General features: G+C 34.3%; 4 protein-coding genes across 4 annotated transcripts; 2 read left to right on the forward strand and 2 right to left on the reverse strand.

The window, feature by feature from the left end:
* The first annotated feature begins 361 nt into the window (after positions 1–361).
* Positions 362–3,508, forward strand: LOC125821916 (uncharacterized). The gene is made up of 3 exons (XM_049501275.1): positions 362–1,036; positions 2,278–2,575; positions 3,176–3,508. Exons 1-3 carry the CDS (start codon positions 392–394, stop codon positions 3,244–3,246), a joined length of 1,014 nt encoding a protein of 337 aa, XP_049357232.1. The 5' UTR covers positions 362–391; the 3' UTR covers positions 3,247–3,508.
* A 3,973-nt stretch (positions 3,509–7,481) lies between these two features.
* On the forward strand, positions 7,482–13,176 carry LOC125821917 (secretory carrier-associated membrane protein 3-like). The gene is made up of 13 exons (XM_049501276.1): positions 7,482–7,755; positions 8,816–8,881; positions 9,225–9,335; positions 9,438–9,500; positions 9,669–9,702; positions 10,133–10,255; positions 11,371–11,433; positions 11,521–11,614; positions 11,864–11,909; positions 12,168–12,235; positions 12,481–12,529; positions 12,716–12,781; positions 12,855–13,176. Exons 1-13 carry the CDS (start codon positions 7,696–7,698, stop codon positions 12,939–12,941), a joined length of 930 nt encoding a protein of 309 aa, XP_049357233.1. The 5' UTR covers positions 7,482–7,695; the 3' UTR covers positions 12,942–13,176.
* A 796-nt stretch (positions 13,177–13,972) lies between these two features.
* Positions 13,973–14,679, reverse strand: LOC125822284 (glycine-rich RNA-binding protein 1-like). Its single transcript, XM_049501672.1, has one exon. It carries the CDS (start codon positions 14,607–14,609, stop codon positions 14,145–14,147), a length of 465 nt encoding a protein of 154 aa, XP_049357629.1. The 5' UTR covers positions 14,610–14,679; the 3' UTR covers positions 13,973–14,144.
* A 2,290-nt stretch (positions 14,680–16,969) lies between these two features.
* Positions 16,970–20,903, reverse strand: LOC125822572 (PAP-specific phosphatase HAL2-like). The gene is made up of 3 exons (XM_049501985.1): positions 20,391–20,903; positions 17,831–18,515; positions 16,970–17,601 (listed from the first exon to the last, which is right to left on the reverse strand). Exons 1-3 carry the CDS (start codon positions 20,743–20,745, stop codon positions 17,298–17,300), a joined length of 1,344 nt encoding a protein of 447 aa, XP_049357942.1. The 5' UTR covers positions 20,746–20,903; the 3' UTR covers positions 16,970–17,297.
* Positions 20,904–21,123: the final 220 nt, after the last annotated feature.

Genomic DNA, 21,123 nt, shown 5'->3' on the forward strand with positions numbered 1-21,123 from the left:
CCAAATGAAATTGATGCCAGACACAAATACACTTATAAAAATTGATACAAGCTTGTATATATATACACAGATACATTGTGAAACACATATACATGGATTGAAAGGAACGAGAGAAGGATAGATGCGAGTGAAATAGAAGAAAGGTGAGCCAGGGTATCCCAAATACATGTGAATTACTCTTCATATACAATGTATTCAGACCAAAACTCGGATATAAATATGTAATTTTCGAAACTAAATAAGCCCACCCAAATCGGCCCAACTAAATCCAAGAAAATAACCCGGCCCACCATCTCCTTCGTCCACATATTACTCCGTCACCTTAATTTCTCTTCCTAGGGTTTAACATAAACCCCTTCTCTCTCTCTCTCTCTCATCGCTGCGTAAAGCTATGAGTTTAATTGCCGGTTCATACGAGAGATTCATTTGGGGATTCAAGTTGAGATCCACCAAAAACGATCAAAATTACGAACTAACCCCTCTCTTCTCCTTCCCTTCACATCTCTCACCAATTAAATGCACCGCCGTCGCCGGTTCTGCTGCTGTATCCGGCGGCGCCGATGACACAATCAAAATCTATGACCTTTCTACTTGCTCAGAAATTGGGTCACTACACCACTCTGCCACCGTTACTTCACTTTCCTTTTTTACCCCTTCTTCATTCTCCTTCCCTCGTAACCTTATTGCCGCTTCTGAAGATGGTTCGGTTTCCATATATGATGCTGATCCTTTTGTTCATCTCAAATCGGTGAAAGTGCATCGTAAGGCAGTGAATTCTATTTGTATTCATCCGTCGGGGAGGTTGGCATTGACTGTTGGAAGAGATGAATGCATGGCTATGGTTAATTTGGTTAGGGGAAGGCGAAGTTTTTATTGCAGGTTGGGAAAAGAAGCTTCTTTAGTTAATTTTAGTGATGGTGGTGAAAAGTTTTTTATGGTTATGGATGATAAGATTTCTGTACATGAATCTGAAGATGCGAAAACTATTCTAGAGCTTGATAGTAAGAAGAGGGTGCTTTGTGCCACTTCTGGGATGGTGAGTTTTCTGGACTATTACTAGATTGAACTCTCCTCAATTTTTGTACTGTTTATTTGATTGACATATTTTGATCACCTACTTACTGTATTGATTATCACTTTCTAGAAGTTGGTTTTACAGGACCATTGCCAAAAAAAAATCCAATATGTATCCATTATGAACGCATGCTTATGTATTCACCTCTTGTAGTTGTGTGCCTCATTACTTTGTGCAAGATCCTTAGACCATTATACTTTGTTAAGAGTGTTTATGAGGTTCAACCAGTAGCAAATAGAATAGCCATCTGTTCCTCTTTCACTGGATTTTGGTTGCAAATTAGTTGATTTTTCCGTCTGTAATGGGATCTTGTTGGTGGGGATATACACTTTTATTTCTTCTTAACCCAAATAACCAGTAGAGAAGCTTATCTAGCTAATCAAAGTCCTCAACCGAAGTTTTCAGAATGCAGTTTAACTATATCTGTTTCTAGCAAATCCTTTCTCTTAGAGTGTTCTTGGTTGCTCAGTGATAAAACACACTTTTAACATGTTCATTAAGTTTCCATGTGGCATATATGGATTAATTGAGATAGCCTGGACTATACTGGAATTTGAAGCATGAGAATGTAGATGGCGTACTGTCAAATAATATAAATAGGATATATAAGATGGAGTCGGGAAGCTTTCTAGTTAGCTTATTTTCTCAGGTGTCATAGACTGTTTTGTTGGTGGTTAAATAGATATTTGCTATACTTAAAGGGCTACAGTTTTCTTAAATATATTAATTTCATATATATATATATATATATATATTTTACTCATTTCTAAAAATGAGTCCCTTGTGTGTGCTTTCTCTTTCTTGTTTAATTTTCAATCCATCATTTTTTTTGTATAATGGTTTTGTTTGGGTCAGCTTGCAATACTTCCATTAATCCACATGTTACCTGCTATTTTCCACCAATGCAGGTGGTAGTTAACTCTACCCAATAGAAATCACCTAGCATTTTGTTTGTATATTCCAGATTCATTGACACCAAAAACCACACCTTTGGTGCTTTCTATCCCATCCTTTTCCCTGCATGTTGTGCATTCTTTTACTTGTCTATCATCTTGCGCTTGGCGTCCTACCATCCCACTTTCAAAGCACCAAGAAAATATTCAAGATTATATACATCATGTAAAGTTTAGTTGTAGGCTCCAGTTTGTTTTTCCTTCCAATTCTTTGATTTACTTCTTGAAGCTGAAAGTAATATTTTACAGCATGGTATTTTGTTTACTGGGGGAGAGGACCGGAGTATTAAAGCTTGGGACATTACTAGTGGAAAAATTGCATATAGCATTGAAGATGCACATTCTACTCGTGTGAAAGGCATTGTTGTGCTACACAAAAACAGTGATGGTGATGCTGAAGATCATCAACACATAGTAGCATCAGCATCATCAGATGGGGTCATACGTGTTTGGGATGTTCGCATGACTAACAAAGATAAGCCAAATCCACTGGCTGAGGTCAATACAAAATCCAGGCTGACTTGTCTGGCTGGATCATCAATCAAATGTGAGTTTTCCTTTGCTATTTGAATTTCCCCTCTTAATGTTTGCCTAATTTTAAATGATTCAGATAGTCACTGCCTTGACTGGTAACTTTTTGAACGGATTAACTTTGCCTATTCTGTTCTGTGGTGCCAAATTTTTTCATTAAAGGTAAAATGAGAATTTTAAAGCTAAATATTTATAAATCTAAAAAAGTGACATTCTTTTTGGGACAAACATAAAAGGAGAGTGTTTCAGATCAATTGAGTTAGGAGTATGAGTACAAAAAATTGCCAATCATTTCTCTTTTTGATAACTACTATAAAAGAATCTATAATCTTTTCATTGGCATTTTTTTAAAATTAACTATTAGCGCTCCATGTGAAAGAAGAGGGATGCTTTGAGTCTAATGCCTAAGATAAAGGACTATTTTGGGCCTTCTCTCGACAAGTGTCCTTGAAAAATAGTTCACAGGAGCTAACCAGCATCTTATCAATTTAGCTGGAAAAAGAGTCGCAATTGTTCAGTTGTAAACATAGGCGTCTGACAGCTATAAATTGCATGGAATTTGCTACCTAAATGATAAAACACTTGACTGATCTTGTTTGTCATTGTCATCTTTCAGCTATGAAAAGACCAGAGGTTGGAAATACTACTTCAAATGGACAACAGCTCGATGCAAGTGAAGAATCCTAGTGCTGTTGTAATTTGCTAATGACAATCACACAGTGTATCTGCCATATTTTTCCTTTAAATTTCCCCCCTTGAAGTTGTTGGAATCATATCAATTTTGCTAGTTAAAGGTGGATCACTCGATATATCTATTTTGTAACGCGTGTATGATTTTAATGAGCATGAAGAGTTATTTCTTGCAGTTAGTATTTATTTTGGTTCCTACACTGATGGGATTTCAATTTTAGTATATTGCTATGTATATGAATGTGCAATTTGTGCTGTCGTTTAACTCATCTCCAAATGATAATCTTTTCATTACATTTTTGTATTTCGTATACTCTTCTGATTCTTTCCTTTAGTTTGTCTAGAAAATGTGACATTTTCAGATTCATAAATTTAACTTTAAAAGGAATGGAGACTTTTCACTTTGAATCTTCTTTTGATTGGATGATGACACCGGCTACTTATCGCAAGGATTCAGTTATCCAAACAAACATGGGTGGACAGATACATTGGTATCTGTGTTGTTGTCGGAGATAAATTAATTGAGGTAAATTAATTGAGGTGCGCGTAAGATATGATTTTTTTCTCATTTATCCAAACAAACATTCAACTTATATATTGATGAGATAGTAGTGCTTAATCAATATTGAATAAAATTTAAAACACCATTGATCTAAACTCAATTGGGAATTTAGACACCAAATTTTGATGTATTTTCTGCGCTTGATACTCGTGATATGTTAAAAATAAATAACTTACACTTTCTTTTATATAATATTTATTTATTAACAATAGGGGTGTTTTTTTGGGTTCAATCCTTTGTGGGTATAAAGTCGCCTTTGTTAGGAGCACTTTACCTTTTATGTGAATTTTTTGACACGAATTTGGATACAGTCGAGCAGCAATAAGGGTAATAGGGTGGATGTCAATGTCTGAAACTTCCTTTTGTTTTCTTTTTATTTTTTCATTCTTTTTCTAGTCAAAAGATATTGGGAAATGGAAACAGGAGAACAAAGACTCATCAGAACCAAAAAATTGGTCAATTTCATACTCCAATTTTAAAAAAGAAAAAAGTGAACAATTTCGTTTTTGCAAAAACGAGTTTAAATACTTTTTAACGATGACTTTTCAAGATTAATTTAGTTTCTTTTAACTATATTTATATTTATTATTAAGACTTTGTTTGCAGCTTCCGCTAAAAAATGTTTAAAAAATCATTGCTAGAAGAGTTAATCCTCCATATTAATTAAGTTTTATTTTATCTTACCGTGGACGAAACTAACATTTGAAAACATATATGATTGCTTTATTGTATTTTCTTATGTGTAATTTTTTTTTTCTTCCAATAACTCTATTATCGGAAAATTTTTAAAAGTAAGAATGGAAAGAATAAAAGAAAATCATACGAGTTAGTCTATATCTATTTCATTAAGAAAGAGAAGAAATGATGCAAGTAAGGAGGAATTTATACCTATACAATTGCTACTCTTATTGATATTGATCAATGAAGGGTGTGTTTGGTATGAAGGAAAATAAGTTGATTTTTGACTTATTTTCTCATGTTTGGTTGGTGAGTAGAAAATATTTTCTGGAAAAAAATTTTAGTGTTTGATTTATGAATGAATTTTTTTTTTGAGAAATATCTTTTATTTTTACTAGAGTAGAAAATAATTTTTGAAATTGAAAATAGTTTTTAAAAACAAACTTAAATTTATTTTGGGGGGTGGGGGGTGGTAGGGGGTGGGTGAAGGGGGTCGAGGGTAGGGGTGAAAATTTGAAATTTTGAAGTTGAAAATATTTTTGAAAAACAAACTTAAAATTTTTTTTTTTTTTTTTGGGGGGGGGGGCTGGTAGGGCGTGGGTGGGTGGTGGTCGAGGGTAGGGGTGAAAAAATGAAATTTTGAAATTGAAAATATTTTTTAAAAACAAACTTGAAATTTTTTTTTTTTTTGGGGGGGGGGGGGCTGGTAGGGGGGTGGGTGGGTGGGGGTCGAGGGTAGGGGTGAAAAAATGAAATTTTGAAATTGAAAATATTTTTTAAAAACAAACTTGAAATTTTATTTTTTTTGGGGGGCGGGGGGGGTTGGTAGGGGGGTGGGGTGGGTGGGGGTCGAGGGTAGGGGTGAAAAAATGAAATTTTGAAATTGAAAATATTTTTTATAAACAAACTTGAAATTTTTTATTTTTTTTGGGGGAGGGGGGGCTGGTAGGGGGTGGGTGGGTGGGGGTCGAGGGGAGGGGTGAAAAAATGAAATTTTGAATTGAAAATATTTTTTAGAAACAAACTTGAATTATTTTTTTTTTTGGGGAGGGGGGGTGGGGGGCTGGTAGGGGGCGGGTGGGTGGGGGTTCTAGGGTTAAAAAAATGAAATTTTGAAGTTGAGAATATTTTTTAAAAACAAATTTAAATTTATTTTTTTGGGGGGGGGGGTGGGGGGTGTTAGGGTTGGGTGGGTGGGGGGCTGGGTAGGAGGTGGGTGGGGGTCGAGGGTAGGGTGAAAAAATGAAATTTTAAATTTGTAAATATTTTTTAAAAATAAACTCAATTTTTTTTTAGGGGTGGGGGTTGGGGGGGGGGGGGTGACCGGAGAGAGGAGTGGGTGATCGAGGATCGGGATGAAAAAATAAAAATTGAAAGTTGAAAATATTTTTCAAAAACAAACTTAATTTTTTTTCTTTTTGAAGGGGGTTGGGGGCTGATAGGGGGGTAGATGGGGGGGGACGAGGGTAGTGGGTAGGGGGTAAAATAATAAAAAATTGAAATTAGAAATATCTTTTAAAAACAATTTTTAATATTTTTTTGGGAGGGGGTGGGGGTAGGGGTGAGGGTGGGGTAAAAAAATTGAATTTAAAAACAGGCTTTAAAATTATTTTATTTTTTTTGGGGGGGGGGAGGGTTGGTTGGGGGTGGTTTGAGGGTAGGGACAAAATAAATTAATTTTTTCAACAAAAAAATAATTGTAATTTGAAGTTGGAAGAGAGTTTTGGAAAATGTTTTCCTTAAGTTTAGAAGGAAAGTCATTTTCCTTAAATTTGAGGAAAATGAGTTGATTTGGAAAACATTTAGCCCAACCAAACATGAGAAAATTGAAAAATATTTTCCGGAAAATGTTTTCCTTCATACCAAACACACCCGAAGACTAAAAATGTTGTCTAATAAAAGCAGGAATTTCATTCTATTTTTACCTCAGCGTATGAAACGATATTGAATCAAGTAGATTAAATTAACTTAAATCAATGCATAAAATAAAGGATTTTATCTCTATATTTACAATAAAGTTATTATCTTAACAATATTGAAACCAAAATCTAAAAAGGTTTATATCATAGGAAAATGAAATATTTGAGAATGTAAAATCTTATATTGAGATCCTGTTTAGAAGCTCTTTACGAAATCAATGAATAACTTAATATTTAGTTCCTAATTTATTCTTGTCATTAATTATAGTTATTTCCCTAATATATTTTTCAAGATATTGTATTTATTATATTCAAAGGGTCACATAGTAAAATTATTCTTCTATTTATAGTTTCTTAAGAAGTGTGCAAAATCAATAATGGACAAATATTGTTGGACAAAAGGAGTAATAAGAAATATACTAGTGGAAACTTGGATTGTCAAAAAATAGTTGAACAAAAAGGAGAGTTATTGTGACATAATAGCAGTATCTACTTGAACAAGAAATACAAGAAACTTGTCCTATTTTAGTTTATCTTTCTCACCCTTTTTGTGTATAAATTTAACATATGAATACTGTTAACACCAACAATATTTTTTGATATGTTGGGATGATCCTTAATATTTAAATATGATGGAAATGACTTTTGATGTATTTTAAAAGTAATTAATTTGATTCTAAGCGATATAAATAAAGAGAATTACTATTTTTGTTATTGAAAATAAAAGTCATCAAGATGTATTGTCAATGAGCTAATAATTACAAAATAAAAGATTTTCTTATATTATTTCACTCGAATTTTAAAATTTATATCAAAATTCTTACATAAAATTACAATTTGAAAAATATATTCAATGGAGTTGGAAAGAAAGACTACAATATCTTGATCACTTTTTAGAATACATTACACACTAGTTAAAAGTCCTTACATTAATAAATGTAATTAATTTTAAAGTAATTTGGTGCATACAAAGATTAAAACTTTATTTAATTTATATGCTAGTACTAATTAATTAAAAATTAAAAACTGACCAAAACCACCCAATTTTATCTTTTCTTTGTTTTCTTCTTTTGTCTTTCTACCTCTCTAGAATTGTAGTGGAATTTTCTTTCTTCTTGTTTTCCTCATTCAAATTACAATAGTTTTCAAGACTCTGCCTTTCTTCCTTCTCTGCTAAGCTTTTTTCACCTATTTTTGCTATTTAGATCTCAACTTTTATACTTTGCTTTCCCTCTGTAAATTTCTTGTTTTGTAGCAAAATTCAGAGAGTGGGAAAGTTTTCTTGAAATGGCCGGCAGTTATGATCATAACCCTTTTGAAGAAGAAGAAGAAGTTAACCCTTTTGCTGTAAGTTCCTTCTTCTTCTTTTTATTTTTCGTTTTGTTTTGTGGTTTAATTCTGAAAGTTGCTATCTTTCTGTTCTGGGGTTTTCCTATTTTGCTGCTATGCAAGTGGAATGTTTGTTATTCTTCACTTGATCAAGTTTTGAGTGATCGTTAAGTGATTCTACTGGTCTGTTTTGTGTGTGTGTGTTTGGGGGTTAACTCGTGATAAGCGGTTTAATTATGAAGTTATGTTCGTTTTGTTTTGTGGGTTTTTCTTTTGTTTATTGGTTTTGCAAATCAATATTTCAATTTAAAAGTGTAGCTGGTGCTTCCTATTTCCCATTCTTTGTTGGATTGATTGATTTGGGACCATCTTAAGTTGTGTGATTGATATTTGTGTAGGTTGACGTTTTATTTGCAAAATATTGAAATATATGATTATGGATTGTTATATACTATGATTAGCAAAAGTTGTTTAGTTTTGGTATACTGAGATATGAGGGAAAGCTCTTCCCTTTCATTGAGTCAAACTCTTAACTGTAATGGTGTCTGAACAGTTAGAAAGTTGGTGTCTAAAGGAAAATGGTTCCTAGTTTTAATTTCAAATGTGTTCCATTATGCAATTGGTAATAATGTTTCCAGTGGTGGTGAATAAGGGAATCCAGGATCATATGTGGATTCGTTCCTTGGCTTAACTTCATCAGATATGTGCAATCTAATATAGTGATTGGCATAAAGGTTGTTGTAGTAAAAGTGATAAGTTCTTTTGTCTGTAATACTGTAATTCTGGAGGAATTTTGGAGAAACAATTTCCGTCATATTTGAATATGAGAACCCTCTAATTCTTGATGTGTTTTTAACTTAGGATGTTCTGTCCATAGTAATGTAAGTATAGTGAATGATGTCACAGAGTCATGTTAGATCACACATCTGACATCACAGGATTTTAGATATTTTTGCACTGATCTCCTCCTGTGCATGAACATTAATTATGGGATCTATGTGTGCAAGTGTTGGATAAATGGATGATGTAATTATTTTTTTGTATAACAGTCTTAAGTATCTTCTGAAAATTACTGCAGGATGGTGGAGGCAGAGGGAAATCTTCAGGGCAATCAAAATTTAGTGGAGGTGCATTTTATACCACAGTAAGTTGGACATACTTTTCTCTGTCCTATCTGTTTATCTCAGTTCGCTTACATCGGGATCGGGGTTAGGAAACCAATTTTCGTTAGTTTGGTAAATAGATCAATATTTCTACTTTTACAAACTGCAATTGTATCTGAACTAGTATTTGCTTATGCTTAGTCGCTTTATCTTTGTAACCTCCCTCTTTTTGGGGCGGGGGAGGTGAAGTAGAAAGGAAGAACATAGGGGTAAATTATTGGATTTGCTTCTTTTGTTGAGTGTTCGAAGTTGCTATGTGGATAACATCTTTTGCCTTTCTCTTGATGTATTATCTTAATATTTTCCCTTTTATCAACTTTTCAGTCTGGGAGTGTGCCTCCAGCAACAAACTCCAGACTTTCACCCCTTCCGCCAGAACCAGCTGATTTCTATGACCGCAATGCGTCAATCGATATTCCTCTTGACAATGCTTCGGTAGTTGGAACTTTCTGAATCTCTGTGTTGATTTGTCATCTTTATCTTATTTGACATTAATATCTATGATGGTTTCTTAATTTAAGTTTGTTTGAATTATAGGACCTGAAAAAGAAAGAAAAAGAATTACAGTCTAAGGAGAATGAATTGCGGCGGAGAGAACAGGTATGGGATGATGAAAATTTGAACAAGGGTTTAATAGTCCCACCCTTTTTATAGTGTTACTGATCTATTTGAGCTGAAAATATCAGTTCCCTCTATTTGCACCTCAGCTCTTTGTTGCTGGTGTATCAAAGTCATTTTTCACTTATCTGACTTCTCTATGTTTTGCAGGATCTTAAAAGGAGAGAAGATGCTGCGGCAAGAGGTGCCTTTTTTGCTTTTGCTTTAATTCTTTTTTTGGTGTTTATCCTTCTGCTATCCTTCTTTTTAATCTTCAACGAATATTCAGTCTTGCAATTCTTGTAGAATTTAAACTACTAATATGAAGTGAGAACACCATATATAGTTTCTAATTACATCCGAAGGAAGAAAGATAACGGGACACTTCTTCTGCTATGTTCCAGATTGAGCCTTCTGATTTTTATCTAGGGCGATTTTATTTTTTTTCGTCTTCTCATACAGTCTCCACCATTCTTTCCACATTTGAAGTAAAATTCTGATGTTCAAATGTAACTTTCAATTCTCTGATTTCCCTGAGTAACTCACAAGTTTTGTAGAATACTCTATTTCAGGTGGAACTTCAGTCCTGTGATTTATGCAGTATCTTACAAGTTTAGTTCATCTTTGAATTGCAGCCGGCATTGTTCTCGAGGAGAAAAATTGGCCTCCGTTCTTCCCTATCATCCATCATGATATTGCAAATGAAATACCAATTCATCTTCAAAAGCTACAATATGTTGCATTTACAACTTTCTTGGGTATGTTAACTACTGCTTACCATGTGTTTGGTTATTCTGTTTTGGAATATGGGTTTGTGTTCTTATATGGTGTACCCTCCGTTCAAAAAATTGTGGGGTTCAGAGTGAGTGTGTCACACATCTAATTCTAAAACAATTCCTTAATTCGTTTAAATAAAAAAAATTCACAGTTAAAAACTACATCGAAGTACTAAATGCAACTTATTGTAGTAGAAAATATTTAGAGAAGTTCGGATAGAATTGTCAAAAAAATAGTTGGACTCTAATAGTAAAGTGTCAATCAAATTGGGACAAATGTAATAGTTCTTATGACTTAATTCATTGCATCCAACAGTAGTTTCTTAGATTTTAACCATTGCAATAACCAACCAACATGTGGCATGCTTTTCGTTTCTCACTTGGGACATAAAACCTTTGTTTTGTTACATTAGTTTCCCTTTTTTATTTATGTTCTTACCCAAATGGTAAAATGCCTCATATTTCCTTATTTATTCATCATTGAAGTGTAATCCCCATTCGTCAAAAGAATATAAAAATAATGAGAAACGAGGACCAAAAAAAGTCAGATCCTCATATAATGCCTTTTTGGAGGCCTTCAAGGAATTAGGTACAATATTGCAGAAACTAAAAAGACCCTAGTTTAGTCTGCATAGAAAGAAAAACAGAGATTTGAATTGATAATCCTTCTCTTTTTCGTCCCCCTTCCCATGTAACTTGGACTAAAAAAATGTGTGCATACCAGTAAGAGTGTAAGTGTCCGGTAGAGGTGGGGGAAATGTTTTTGCTAATTTCTAGCATTTTTCGAATGATCTTCCTGTAAATGCCATTATCTCTATTTCAGTACACTTTACTGTACCAGCAGACAAGTGAGGGATCCATATGGTCTGACTCACTTTCGATCAACATTGTTACTGAATCTTATCGTGAAAATTGCAACTCAAACAAGCATTTGCTTGTGAATTGTTCTGGTTGTTGAATAAAAATTCTTTGCACGTTATAACTTGATAGATCTGTCTGTCTGGAATAAATTTTTTTGAGTATGAATTGTCATCTTGTACTGTATGTGAGTTTCTTGTTTTTCTCTTGCTAATGAGATATATGCTGATTGTGAGCAGGACTTATTGCATGCCTATTATGGAACATTGTAGCTACCACTACAGCGTGGATTAAAGAAGGAGGTACATCGAATCGGCATGTTCCCCTGCCTCTACATGCCATTACTTATCCGATGAAGTCAGAGTACTTACTTTAGTTTTTGTCTGTAGATGTAAAGATCTGGTTCCTTTCTATTATTTACTTCATATCGGGTGTTCCTGGAGCCTACTTCATGTGGTATCGTCCTCTGTATCGTGCTTTTAGGTAAACTTATCTGTCTTTCAGAGAATTGAGCTGATTTACTTCAGAAATTATCAAACAGTTTTTAAATGCGAGAACTGATCTTTTTGTTGGTTGTTATGGCTGAAGTATTAAATTCGAAAATTTTGTCAGTGTTGCAGAGAACTGATTCTTTAAAATTTTGCATACGCCTCTAATGAGTTTATCCCCTTGTTTGTCTCTTTTTTTGCCTTGTTTTCCCCTTCCCCAACTAATCGAGGTATTTGGTCACAGAACTGAGGGTGCCATGAAGTTTGCGTGGTTTTTCTTGTTTTACGTGGTAAGTTCCTTATGCAATTGTTTTTGTCTATGTTATATAGTCTCTTTGTTGTTTTGTCATATACTCAACGCGAATGACATGGGAATGGGTACTTCATAAGGATCCTTCAAAATACTCTAGAAACTTTCAAGTAGGTTAAGGTTACTCCCTATCAGGTACATACCTGTACCTGAGTCCATATTACAAAATACAAAGTCAAAGATTTCTTGGATATCTGACTCAAATGTTCAGCTGTCATAGATTTTTCTCTGTTTGCAGGTTCACATTGTATTCTGCGTCTTTGCTGCTGTTGCTCCTCCAGTAGTCTTCAGAGGAAAATCCCTTACGTAAGTTTCCATATTGCATTTGACTTGTTAAAAAGAGTTGTAAAATTACATCAACACTGTCACCTTATTCCAAAAAAGAAATGACTCAAATAAATCCACTGTTTCTGGCATACTAGTAGTTACATAGTTCTCTTTCAACCAAAACACTGAATTCTGCCTTCGTAAAGCTTATTGCTTTTCAATTTTGTGTGGATGAAGTAGCTAACCATTAAAATGATGTGATGTTCTGTTATTTGTTGGAACAGAGGCATCCTGCCTGCGGTGGATCTCATCGGCAAAAATGTACTTGTTGGGGTGAGTTAGGACTATTTTCATCACAATCCATAGTATCTCTATCGTACCTTTTACGCCTTTTTGTTAAGATGGACTGACCTTTGAAGAAGAAATATGGAAAGAAGAGAACCTACTCTAATGAAAGTTTTAACTGAAGCTATTAAAGTTGTGGTTATTAACATGAATCTGTTGTCCTTCCCTTATTAGATTTTCTACTTCATCGGTTTTGGGCTATTTTGTCTCGAGTCATTGCTGAGCATTTGGGTTATCCAGGTCAGACTCATATTCTGTTTCTCTACTTCCCGTTTTACTCTAGCCTGGAATCTGACCACCTCTCATAATGCAGCAAGTATACATGTATTTCCGAGGAAGTGGTAAAGCCGCACAGATGAAGCAAGAAGCTGCTAGAGGCGCCCTTAGAGCAGCAATATAATTGAAAGAAATGTTCTTGGGAGAAGGCTGATGTTTCTTGTTTTCATATATGTTGTAGTTAGTTCAATTACACAAATATGCTGCTTGTTTTCATATGTTTTTAGTGATTATTTTTATGATATGATGTATGTTTTATTTGACTACTTAGACCAAAGTGCTGTTAGAAAAAAAGATAGAATCCCTTTGTGTTATTAGAGACACAATCTATATTATGTTTAAATTGATCTTTTGTCATACTTCTTGTAATGTTTCATCTTAAATCACACATTTTTTTCAAATATAAATGAAACATACTTCTTTTAATGAATTGATTTGAAAGAATCTATAGTGAGTTGAGTTATAATTGAAACGGTCTTCTTACAGCTTAATTCACCGACTCGAAACTCATAAAGGACTTTTAAAGGAGACAGTAGGGACCAGGTCGCGGTACATCAGAGTGAATTAACTCAAATAGTACATACACAATAATGACTCTCAATATTGAAATATTATTTTTAGAATATGTTTAGCCTTCTTACCTACATTCTTCTCTTGGAAAAATGTATAATAATACAATTGAATGAATTAATATATATATGTTAAATCTTTTCAATTTTTTGTTTACTCCTCTTTATGAAAATTATGACTTCGCTACTAATTTCATAAAAAAATTCTTCTTAATCCATCTATAGATATGATATAAGATAAGGTTACAACTTTACAATTAATAAGAAACTGGTACCATATTAATGAAGTATTAATCTGATAATCATATCCCCTCCACCTCTTCAAATTCTTAGTCAATGTTATTAAATGTAACCAACTAATTGAGTACACACATCTTTAATTCACCCAAATCTATCAATTTGTCCACAATTTAGAATTCATAGCTTTTTAAGTTCCCACACGAGCATTCTCAAAATGCATTAAACTGGTATGTACTTCGAATAGTCGCAGAGCCAGAAAACTTTAGCAAGAAAATTCAGAAAACACTAAATTATTATACTTATAACATGTCAAGACGATTCAACAATATATATATAGAGTAACATCTCAATCCCAAACATGAATTTTTCATCATTAATTCTACTACTTATATCATAATAATGTAGAACTTAGCTAACATAATATATTGTTCCACATGACAAAACAAATACAACCAAACAACACATATTATAAGTAATATAAATATAATAACTTACTTAGCTATTATTATTTTTTTGCTTCAACAATAAGCAAGACATTTCTTCTTGCAATCCATAGTACATCCACCAGATCCACCACCAAAACCATAACCTTTTCCAGCACTTGAATATGCTTTATAACATTTTGCTGGACATATTAATTTCATACCCAAACATGGGCCGTTTTCTTTACACACAACACTGGAACTTACAGCTCCACTTTTTCCATATCCACCTTTTGGGCTTCCAAATCCACCACCAAATACTCCACCACCAAGCCCAGGAATATTAAACCCTCCACCAGGCCCAAAAATCCCACCAAAAGCCCCATCACCATTGTTTTTTCCATTATTATTTCTGACTTCGCCATTGCCTGTTTCACCTTTCTTTGGTTTTTCAACCCCGTGTTTTTTCGGGTGGATGTTTCTTGTAGCAATGGTAGAAGTGAATGTTATGATGAGCAATATAGCTAAGAGAGTGAGGGTAGTAATGGAGATTTTCTTCATTTTTTGGTTTTTTAGGTGAAAGAGAGAGGAGAAGAATGAGTAATATTTATGGGAAAAGAGAGTTATAAGTAGATGGTAGTTGGCACACTTTTATGAAGACTTTATATAATTAGAATAGGGTGGGTGCAATTTATTACACTATAGTATACATGGTTATATTAGATATATCTAGATATTTTCCTTTTTAATTAGTGATATTAATGCGTCAACATGTACCACATAGAGACAGAATTTACATAAGAATCATTCAACATCTACATATTCAACAAAGCGGTTCAAACAAATCCTTTTTTGTTTTACCCCTAAACATGTGTACATATTTATATAAGTGTAAAGGACTTATCATTGAGAATGTGTGACAAGATAGTTAAGAATTAATATATACTTTGACTAATGATTTTGAATTTTGAAAATAATTCACTTTTAATAAAATGTGTTAATTACCCCATATGAGTTTACTCAACTTGAATTCAAATTAATCAAATAGTTTCAAATATTAGATAGTTAAACTCGAAAAAACATAAATGGACATAGTAGGGTGGACTATAATTCTATAAATTAGGCATGTAGGGATGGTAGATAGGTGCTGCCTTAATGAGCCCTAGGAAGCAGAGAATTAATTTTTACATTAATAGATACAAATTAATAAAGGTGATGATACAAGTTAGGTGGTACAAATCAAATAGAGAAATCGTACCAAACTGAAAAGTCAAATAAATCGACAAAATAAATAAATATTTTTATCTATACTTGAAAAAATAAAGTTTGAAATAGTATTTGTGTAACCAAAAAATCGATATAATTAATTTGGTTTGATTTTTAATAAAAATCGAACTAAACCACTTCATGTACACCCATAAGTACAAGCAGTGGATTAATTCTCTATATATCATAAGTCATAATTAGAGCCATCAAAATGGGCTTAGCCCATGGGGTCGGCCCAACTCAACTCGTTATATGGGTTAGGTTGAGATAAAAAATTTCAAGCCCATTTAAAACTAGGGCTTATAAGCCCGCTCCATATAAGTCCCTGGCCCTTGAGGCTTGATTGAGGTCGGGCCGGGGTCTGCCCATGGGCCAAAACTTTTTAATTAAGGGTAACTTACCATAATCTCACTAGTATATAATCTAATTACTTTAATACACGTTATGTTGTAATATTATGAATCTTACCAGATTTTGGTACGTCCAGATACATGTATCTCGGAATATATGAACTCAAAATTAGGTTAATATGTTCTAGATACACTCTATCCAAGTAGATTCACATGTATCTAGGATGCATAGACAAATTTCGCGTCCTCGCTCCCTCCAATCTTACTTATCACTCTCGTATCTCGCTTGTGTATTTGGTATGCGAGATACATGCTAACTACACTAGACTTTTTGCTAGTGTTATTACAACAACACCATCGTTTGCCATATTTGATTTGAAAATCTTCTCATTTTCTTGATATTATAGAATTATAAGTTTGAAAAGAAAAAAAAAAGGGCTAGCCCGCCCAAGCCCTCAGCCCTTCTAGGGGTGGATTGGGTTGAGCAATTTCAGGCTCTTCTGAATGAAGGGCCAGCACATCCTAGCCCTTCAAATTCGTTGGTCTGCGAGGCTTGAACGGGGTGGGTTGGGCCGGCCCTTTTTGATAGCTCTAGTCATAACTTTCATGTCAACTATTCTTTACAATTTTGTCCCCCGATCTGTTATTATTCAGATAGATAAAAGAAAAGTTGAAAACGCGTTAGACACCAGTGGTTTAGTTTGAAACTCGCATGAATTTATTGTGGCTAAAAAAGCCAGCTCACATGAAATTGTCCTTTGAACCCCGTTTGAACATAGATTTTGATGTTAACATTTGAAAATTTAAGTTTTTGAAGTTGTGTTTAGACATCTATTTAACTGTTAAAAATATTACATTGTGAGTGGGAGTCCCAAAAACTGCTCTGAACGGAAACTTAAAAATATTTAAAAATTTAAATTTCAAAATTTAATCAAATAGAAATTTTAAGATAATTTTTAAAATATGATCTAAAATATGTAGTTAAACGCTTGGTACATTTAATAGTATCCGTACATGTCAATAGAATGGTTGTTTATTGCCATGTGCGTTTGTAAAAAAATATGGTTGAGATTCATTTGAGAGGTAAACAATTTTAACCAAAATAAAGAAAAGGAAATAAAAAACTAGAAAAGTTATTTTCCTATTTTGAATGTATTTGTAATATTTTTAAAAGTATTTGACCAACTGAACATGAAAATTTTTTTTAGGCAAACAGAGACATTAAAAGAAAATTGGACCCATCCTATTGAATTTCACTCGCTTTTGCAGGCCACTCCTATTTTCCCTATGTCTACTTAGGTGATATGATATATCCAAATTTCAATTAATGCATTCTTTTAATGAATTAAATTCCCACATGCTGATGCTAGACATTTTTTTTCAATTTTGGCTCCCAGCATAGTGCAATAAATCAGTACCCTGTACTTGCCAGCGCCATAAATCCCGATTTAATCGGACTCCAATAGGGTACCGGACAGCGGGTAGGAAATTAAAAATAAAAATAAAAAATCAGTACCCACAGTTGCAGTATAATGCCTAGTACTATCATTTATTCATATTTGCAACATAGATGGTCCTATGCACATCATTTGATCACATTTTAGGCTGAAAATTTTGAGTAACATACAGTAGGTTAAAGGCTAGAGGAGTTCCAGCTAGCATCTACAGCCCCGATGATCGTTTCGTGCAGTTTGGCTCCAGCGCAAGCAATTATACCGCGATCAAGTCCTTCTAAGTATTCGCCTTTTGAGAAGTCTAGTGGTTGCCCTCCTGCATCGGTCACCACTCCACCGGCTTCTTCAATGATAAGAACACCAGCTGCATGATCCCATATTTTCTCCTTGTAACCAGCCCTTGCAAATTTCATGTATATCTCAGCATCTCCGCGGGCTATGGCTGCATACTTGACCATGCTATATACACGTAATGGCTGGTTCCTGCAGTTGATATGTTGTCAGCCGAGCTTTAAAAGAATCTGATTGCATCAATATTTTACTAGAGATTGCAGAGTAATTTTCAGAATTTGTAGCTGTCAAGCATAACCGGAAATAGATTCTAAATGCTAAGACAACTAGTAAGCCATCGTAAATACAGCATCTTGAAAGTTACACACGTTATAGGAAGAGCAGTTGTGGAATATGAGAGGGAATTGTGAGAGATATTTACCGAAGTCCAACACTATGAGCCAGTCCTGCTGTGAATGAATGGCTTGAATTTGCCTTCTCAACTGGTTCACAAAAGGTAGCTAGTGCTGGGTTATCGATGGAGGATACTCTAATTTCCCTTGCAGAGTTCGGCCACACAAATTTATTTTCTCCGTGCAGTAACGGTTGCATCCAAGCCTTGCCACCACCTTTCCTTGCATAAAGTACAGAACCTCTATCCGAAGATTCAGATGTAGAGGGGGTCAACCTAGATAAGATTCTCCTATAACCATTTTGATAACTAAGCCATTCCTTCTTCATAGGATAATTTGGACACCCGAGAACCCCAAGCACAGGTTCTCCGTCTTTGATCAATGCCAAAGCAATAGCGTATTGATCTCCACGTACAAAACCCAACGTGCCATCAACAGGATCCAGTACCCAAAACTTGCTACCTCTGGCACCTGCCAAGCTGCAACGACTTATGGCCTCAAGAACAGCTTTAGCATCCAGATCAGTATCAGGACCTTTCAGTCCAAAACGAGGTGCATCGGCTAGACACTCATTCACAGTTCTTACTACTGCTTCTAAGAGGCCCGTTGCGCTAGCCTTGGAAAGAGCTTCCACGTCTTCCTCAGCAACAATAGAGACGTTACTGCCATAAGCCTCGGACAGTACCCAGCTTACAATTGCTTGGACGCTCCAATCTAACAAGATCAAGATTAGCTGATCTTAGCATTTTAAGAAGATACAGCAGCTTTTATGAAGAAAATGGCTGATGCACCATCATCTTGGAAATGCACTCTTGAAGTATTTCAAAATGTTATGACAAACCAGAGCATGACATCAAAAAGTGAAGCCTGATCCTTTCACGTTTGAAGATCAAGTCCAACTTAATGCATTGGACCCCAATTGCACATAATGTTACATGGATCCATATTTATTTTCACATCAATTTTTATTGTAATTTAATTTGAAAACTCTGCACGAAGCACCTATACCCATGTCACACCCGACTTTGTGACATAAAGTAGACGTACCCATAAATGATTCCATGTAACATAGATAGCAGCAGGAAAGAGACAGATACAATTTTAGAGACAGAGCAATTGTAGCTCAGACATAAAATCTTCTCCGAACTCAGTCTGGGAGATCTTATGGTTCTGATTCTAGAATTCACTTATTAAGATAGTGCAACCTTGTTTGTCATATGTTCTTCTATTGTCAGTATTTCTGACATTGATGACATAATCTTCAGTCTATCATCACCAGCAAAGTTTCCTCCTATAAATCATATGACGATGATGGTATTTTTGTTCAATTTTTCTTAGACCAGATTATTACTTCTTGGGAGACAAAAGGACTTATTAATGGATTTGTTGAGTGGAAATGGATGGAATTTAATATGCAGCTATGATTATCAAGTTGTTCTCGTCACGAGAGATGCCACCTTGAGAGAAAATTGTGGTTACCTCAATGTTGTATGGTGACTTTATGATTTATGTTTGTTTCTTTGAAACTCAGTAAAGCAACAAGAAAACGACAACAAAAAAGACGATCATATGCACTTATTCATAGATTCAATAACTAAATGACCATCTATGAGTACAACACAAAATCTTTCTTTCCTCTTTGTCTCTTCATGTTACTTGTCTCAACACACATATTTGGACAAGGCAGCCACTCATTACAGAGAGAAAGGCATCAATGAACTTGTGACACAGAGTTACTATCTTTTGCTTGATGACTGTTAAATTATGCTTTATTAAAAGTCTACAAGTTGTAAAACATAATAGTACCTAGTGCATTAGGTTGTCTTATACATTGCAAGCTTTAAACAAATACACTTGAAGATTCTAGATTAGGTTAGTATGCTTTAACTCCCACACAACTTCTATAGCACTACAGAAAACCAAAATAGTATGTTCCATTTCACAGGAGAAAACATGGGTTCGATAGAACTCCAAATAATAATAAATACAATTCAATAGTTACCTAATATCCTGAAATGAGTTAAAAACAGACAGAAATGTGTCTCTCACCATCAATTGAAACAAAATGATATCAAGAATCCAGTTTGTTTTACCAAAATACATATGTAGGTAGAGTTTTCATTGAACAAACCATCAATCTTCAACAAGTTACATAATTTTACTGACAAATTGGAAGATTAGGTCCGGTGTGGGCACCCCGGACCGAGTTGTGAATATACTTCTGGTCCTTGAATGTCACACATCTTATCCCGGATAAAAGAATGTCTGGATTATCACATGTAAAGATATAGCATGTGACGTAACTCAACCCTAGCTCGCTCATGAAGGAATGATTGTTCAAGTCCATATAAGCAGACCACCAATCCATTTCCCAACTAAACCAAATGTGGGACTCTTATCCACTCTAAACATCACACATAACATTCATTTTCGACTATCTAATCAACAATATCCAAAATGATTACTAAAAAAGACACAATCTTTTTCCCTCCCCCAATTCACCTACAAAAACCCAATTCTCAAGCAAAGTCCTAGAATTCCCAAACACCCAAAACACAACAATACAATCTAGAACAATAAGCAACATACCAGCAATTGTCACAGGAGAGTCATCTTCCTTAGAATGAACATGTTCAGAGCTTTCTGATAACAAATTTTCTTGAACCCTCTGGCAGAGCAAGCAAGCCATATGTACAGCTCTTACAGCAATTTCCACTTCTTTAGAATACCCATCTGATATATAAGCCGAGTTAACTTCCAATTTACAATCTTCATCCATTGCAGACACAAAATCTGTTTGACTACTAGTTTGGGCAGTGAAACCCAAGTAAGAATCTTTCTTGGTCCAAGAAAGAGTTCCTAATATTTGTTTTTTTGGGAAAATATCATTCTTCCTAAATGTATGTGGGACTTTGGTTGAAAAGCTACTAGTACAAGAAGACATAATATAGATTAGTTTCTTTTATAGATGAAGAAAATTTACACGCAGCTAAAGAAACAGGGGATGAATTTTTATTTTTTTTGGTTTCAATGACTGGCTTGAAAAAAACGATGAGTTTTCGTGTGGACTCAATTTGTTTATATAGAGACACACAGGCAGAGGTGTACGGTAGATTACAAAACAATAGCTAGTTTTATTTTTTTAGTCTGTTACAAAAGGAATGAATATTTTTCCTTTTTTAGCCACACTTTACTTTTTTTAAAAAATAAATAAATAACCGGAGGCAGTATTATATTTGATAACTTAAAAAATTCAGTGTCCTACTTGATATAAATCACAAAATTTAAAAAATATTTACATGTCATACAAATTTTTACCAGC

This window comes from Solanum verrucosum, unplaced genomic scaffold (assembly GCF_900185275.1).
Source record: "Solanum verrucosum unplaced genomic scaffold, falcon-dt-bn FXZP01000103.1, whole genome shotgun sequence".
NCBI classification, from domain to species: Eukaryota; Viridiplantae; Streptophyta; class Magnoliopsida; order Solanales; family Solanaceae; genus Solanum; species Solanum verrucosum.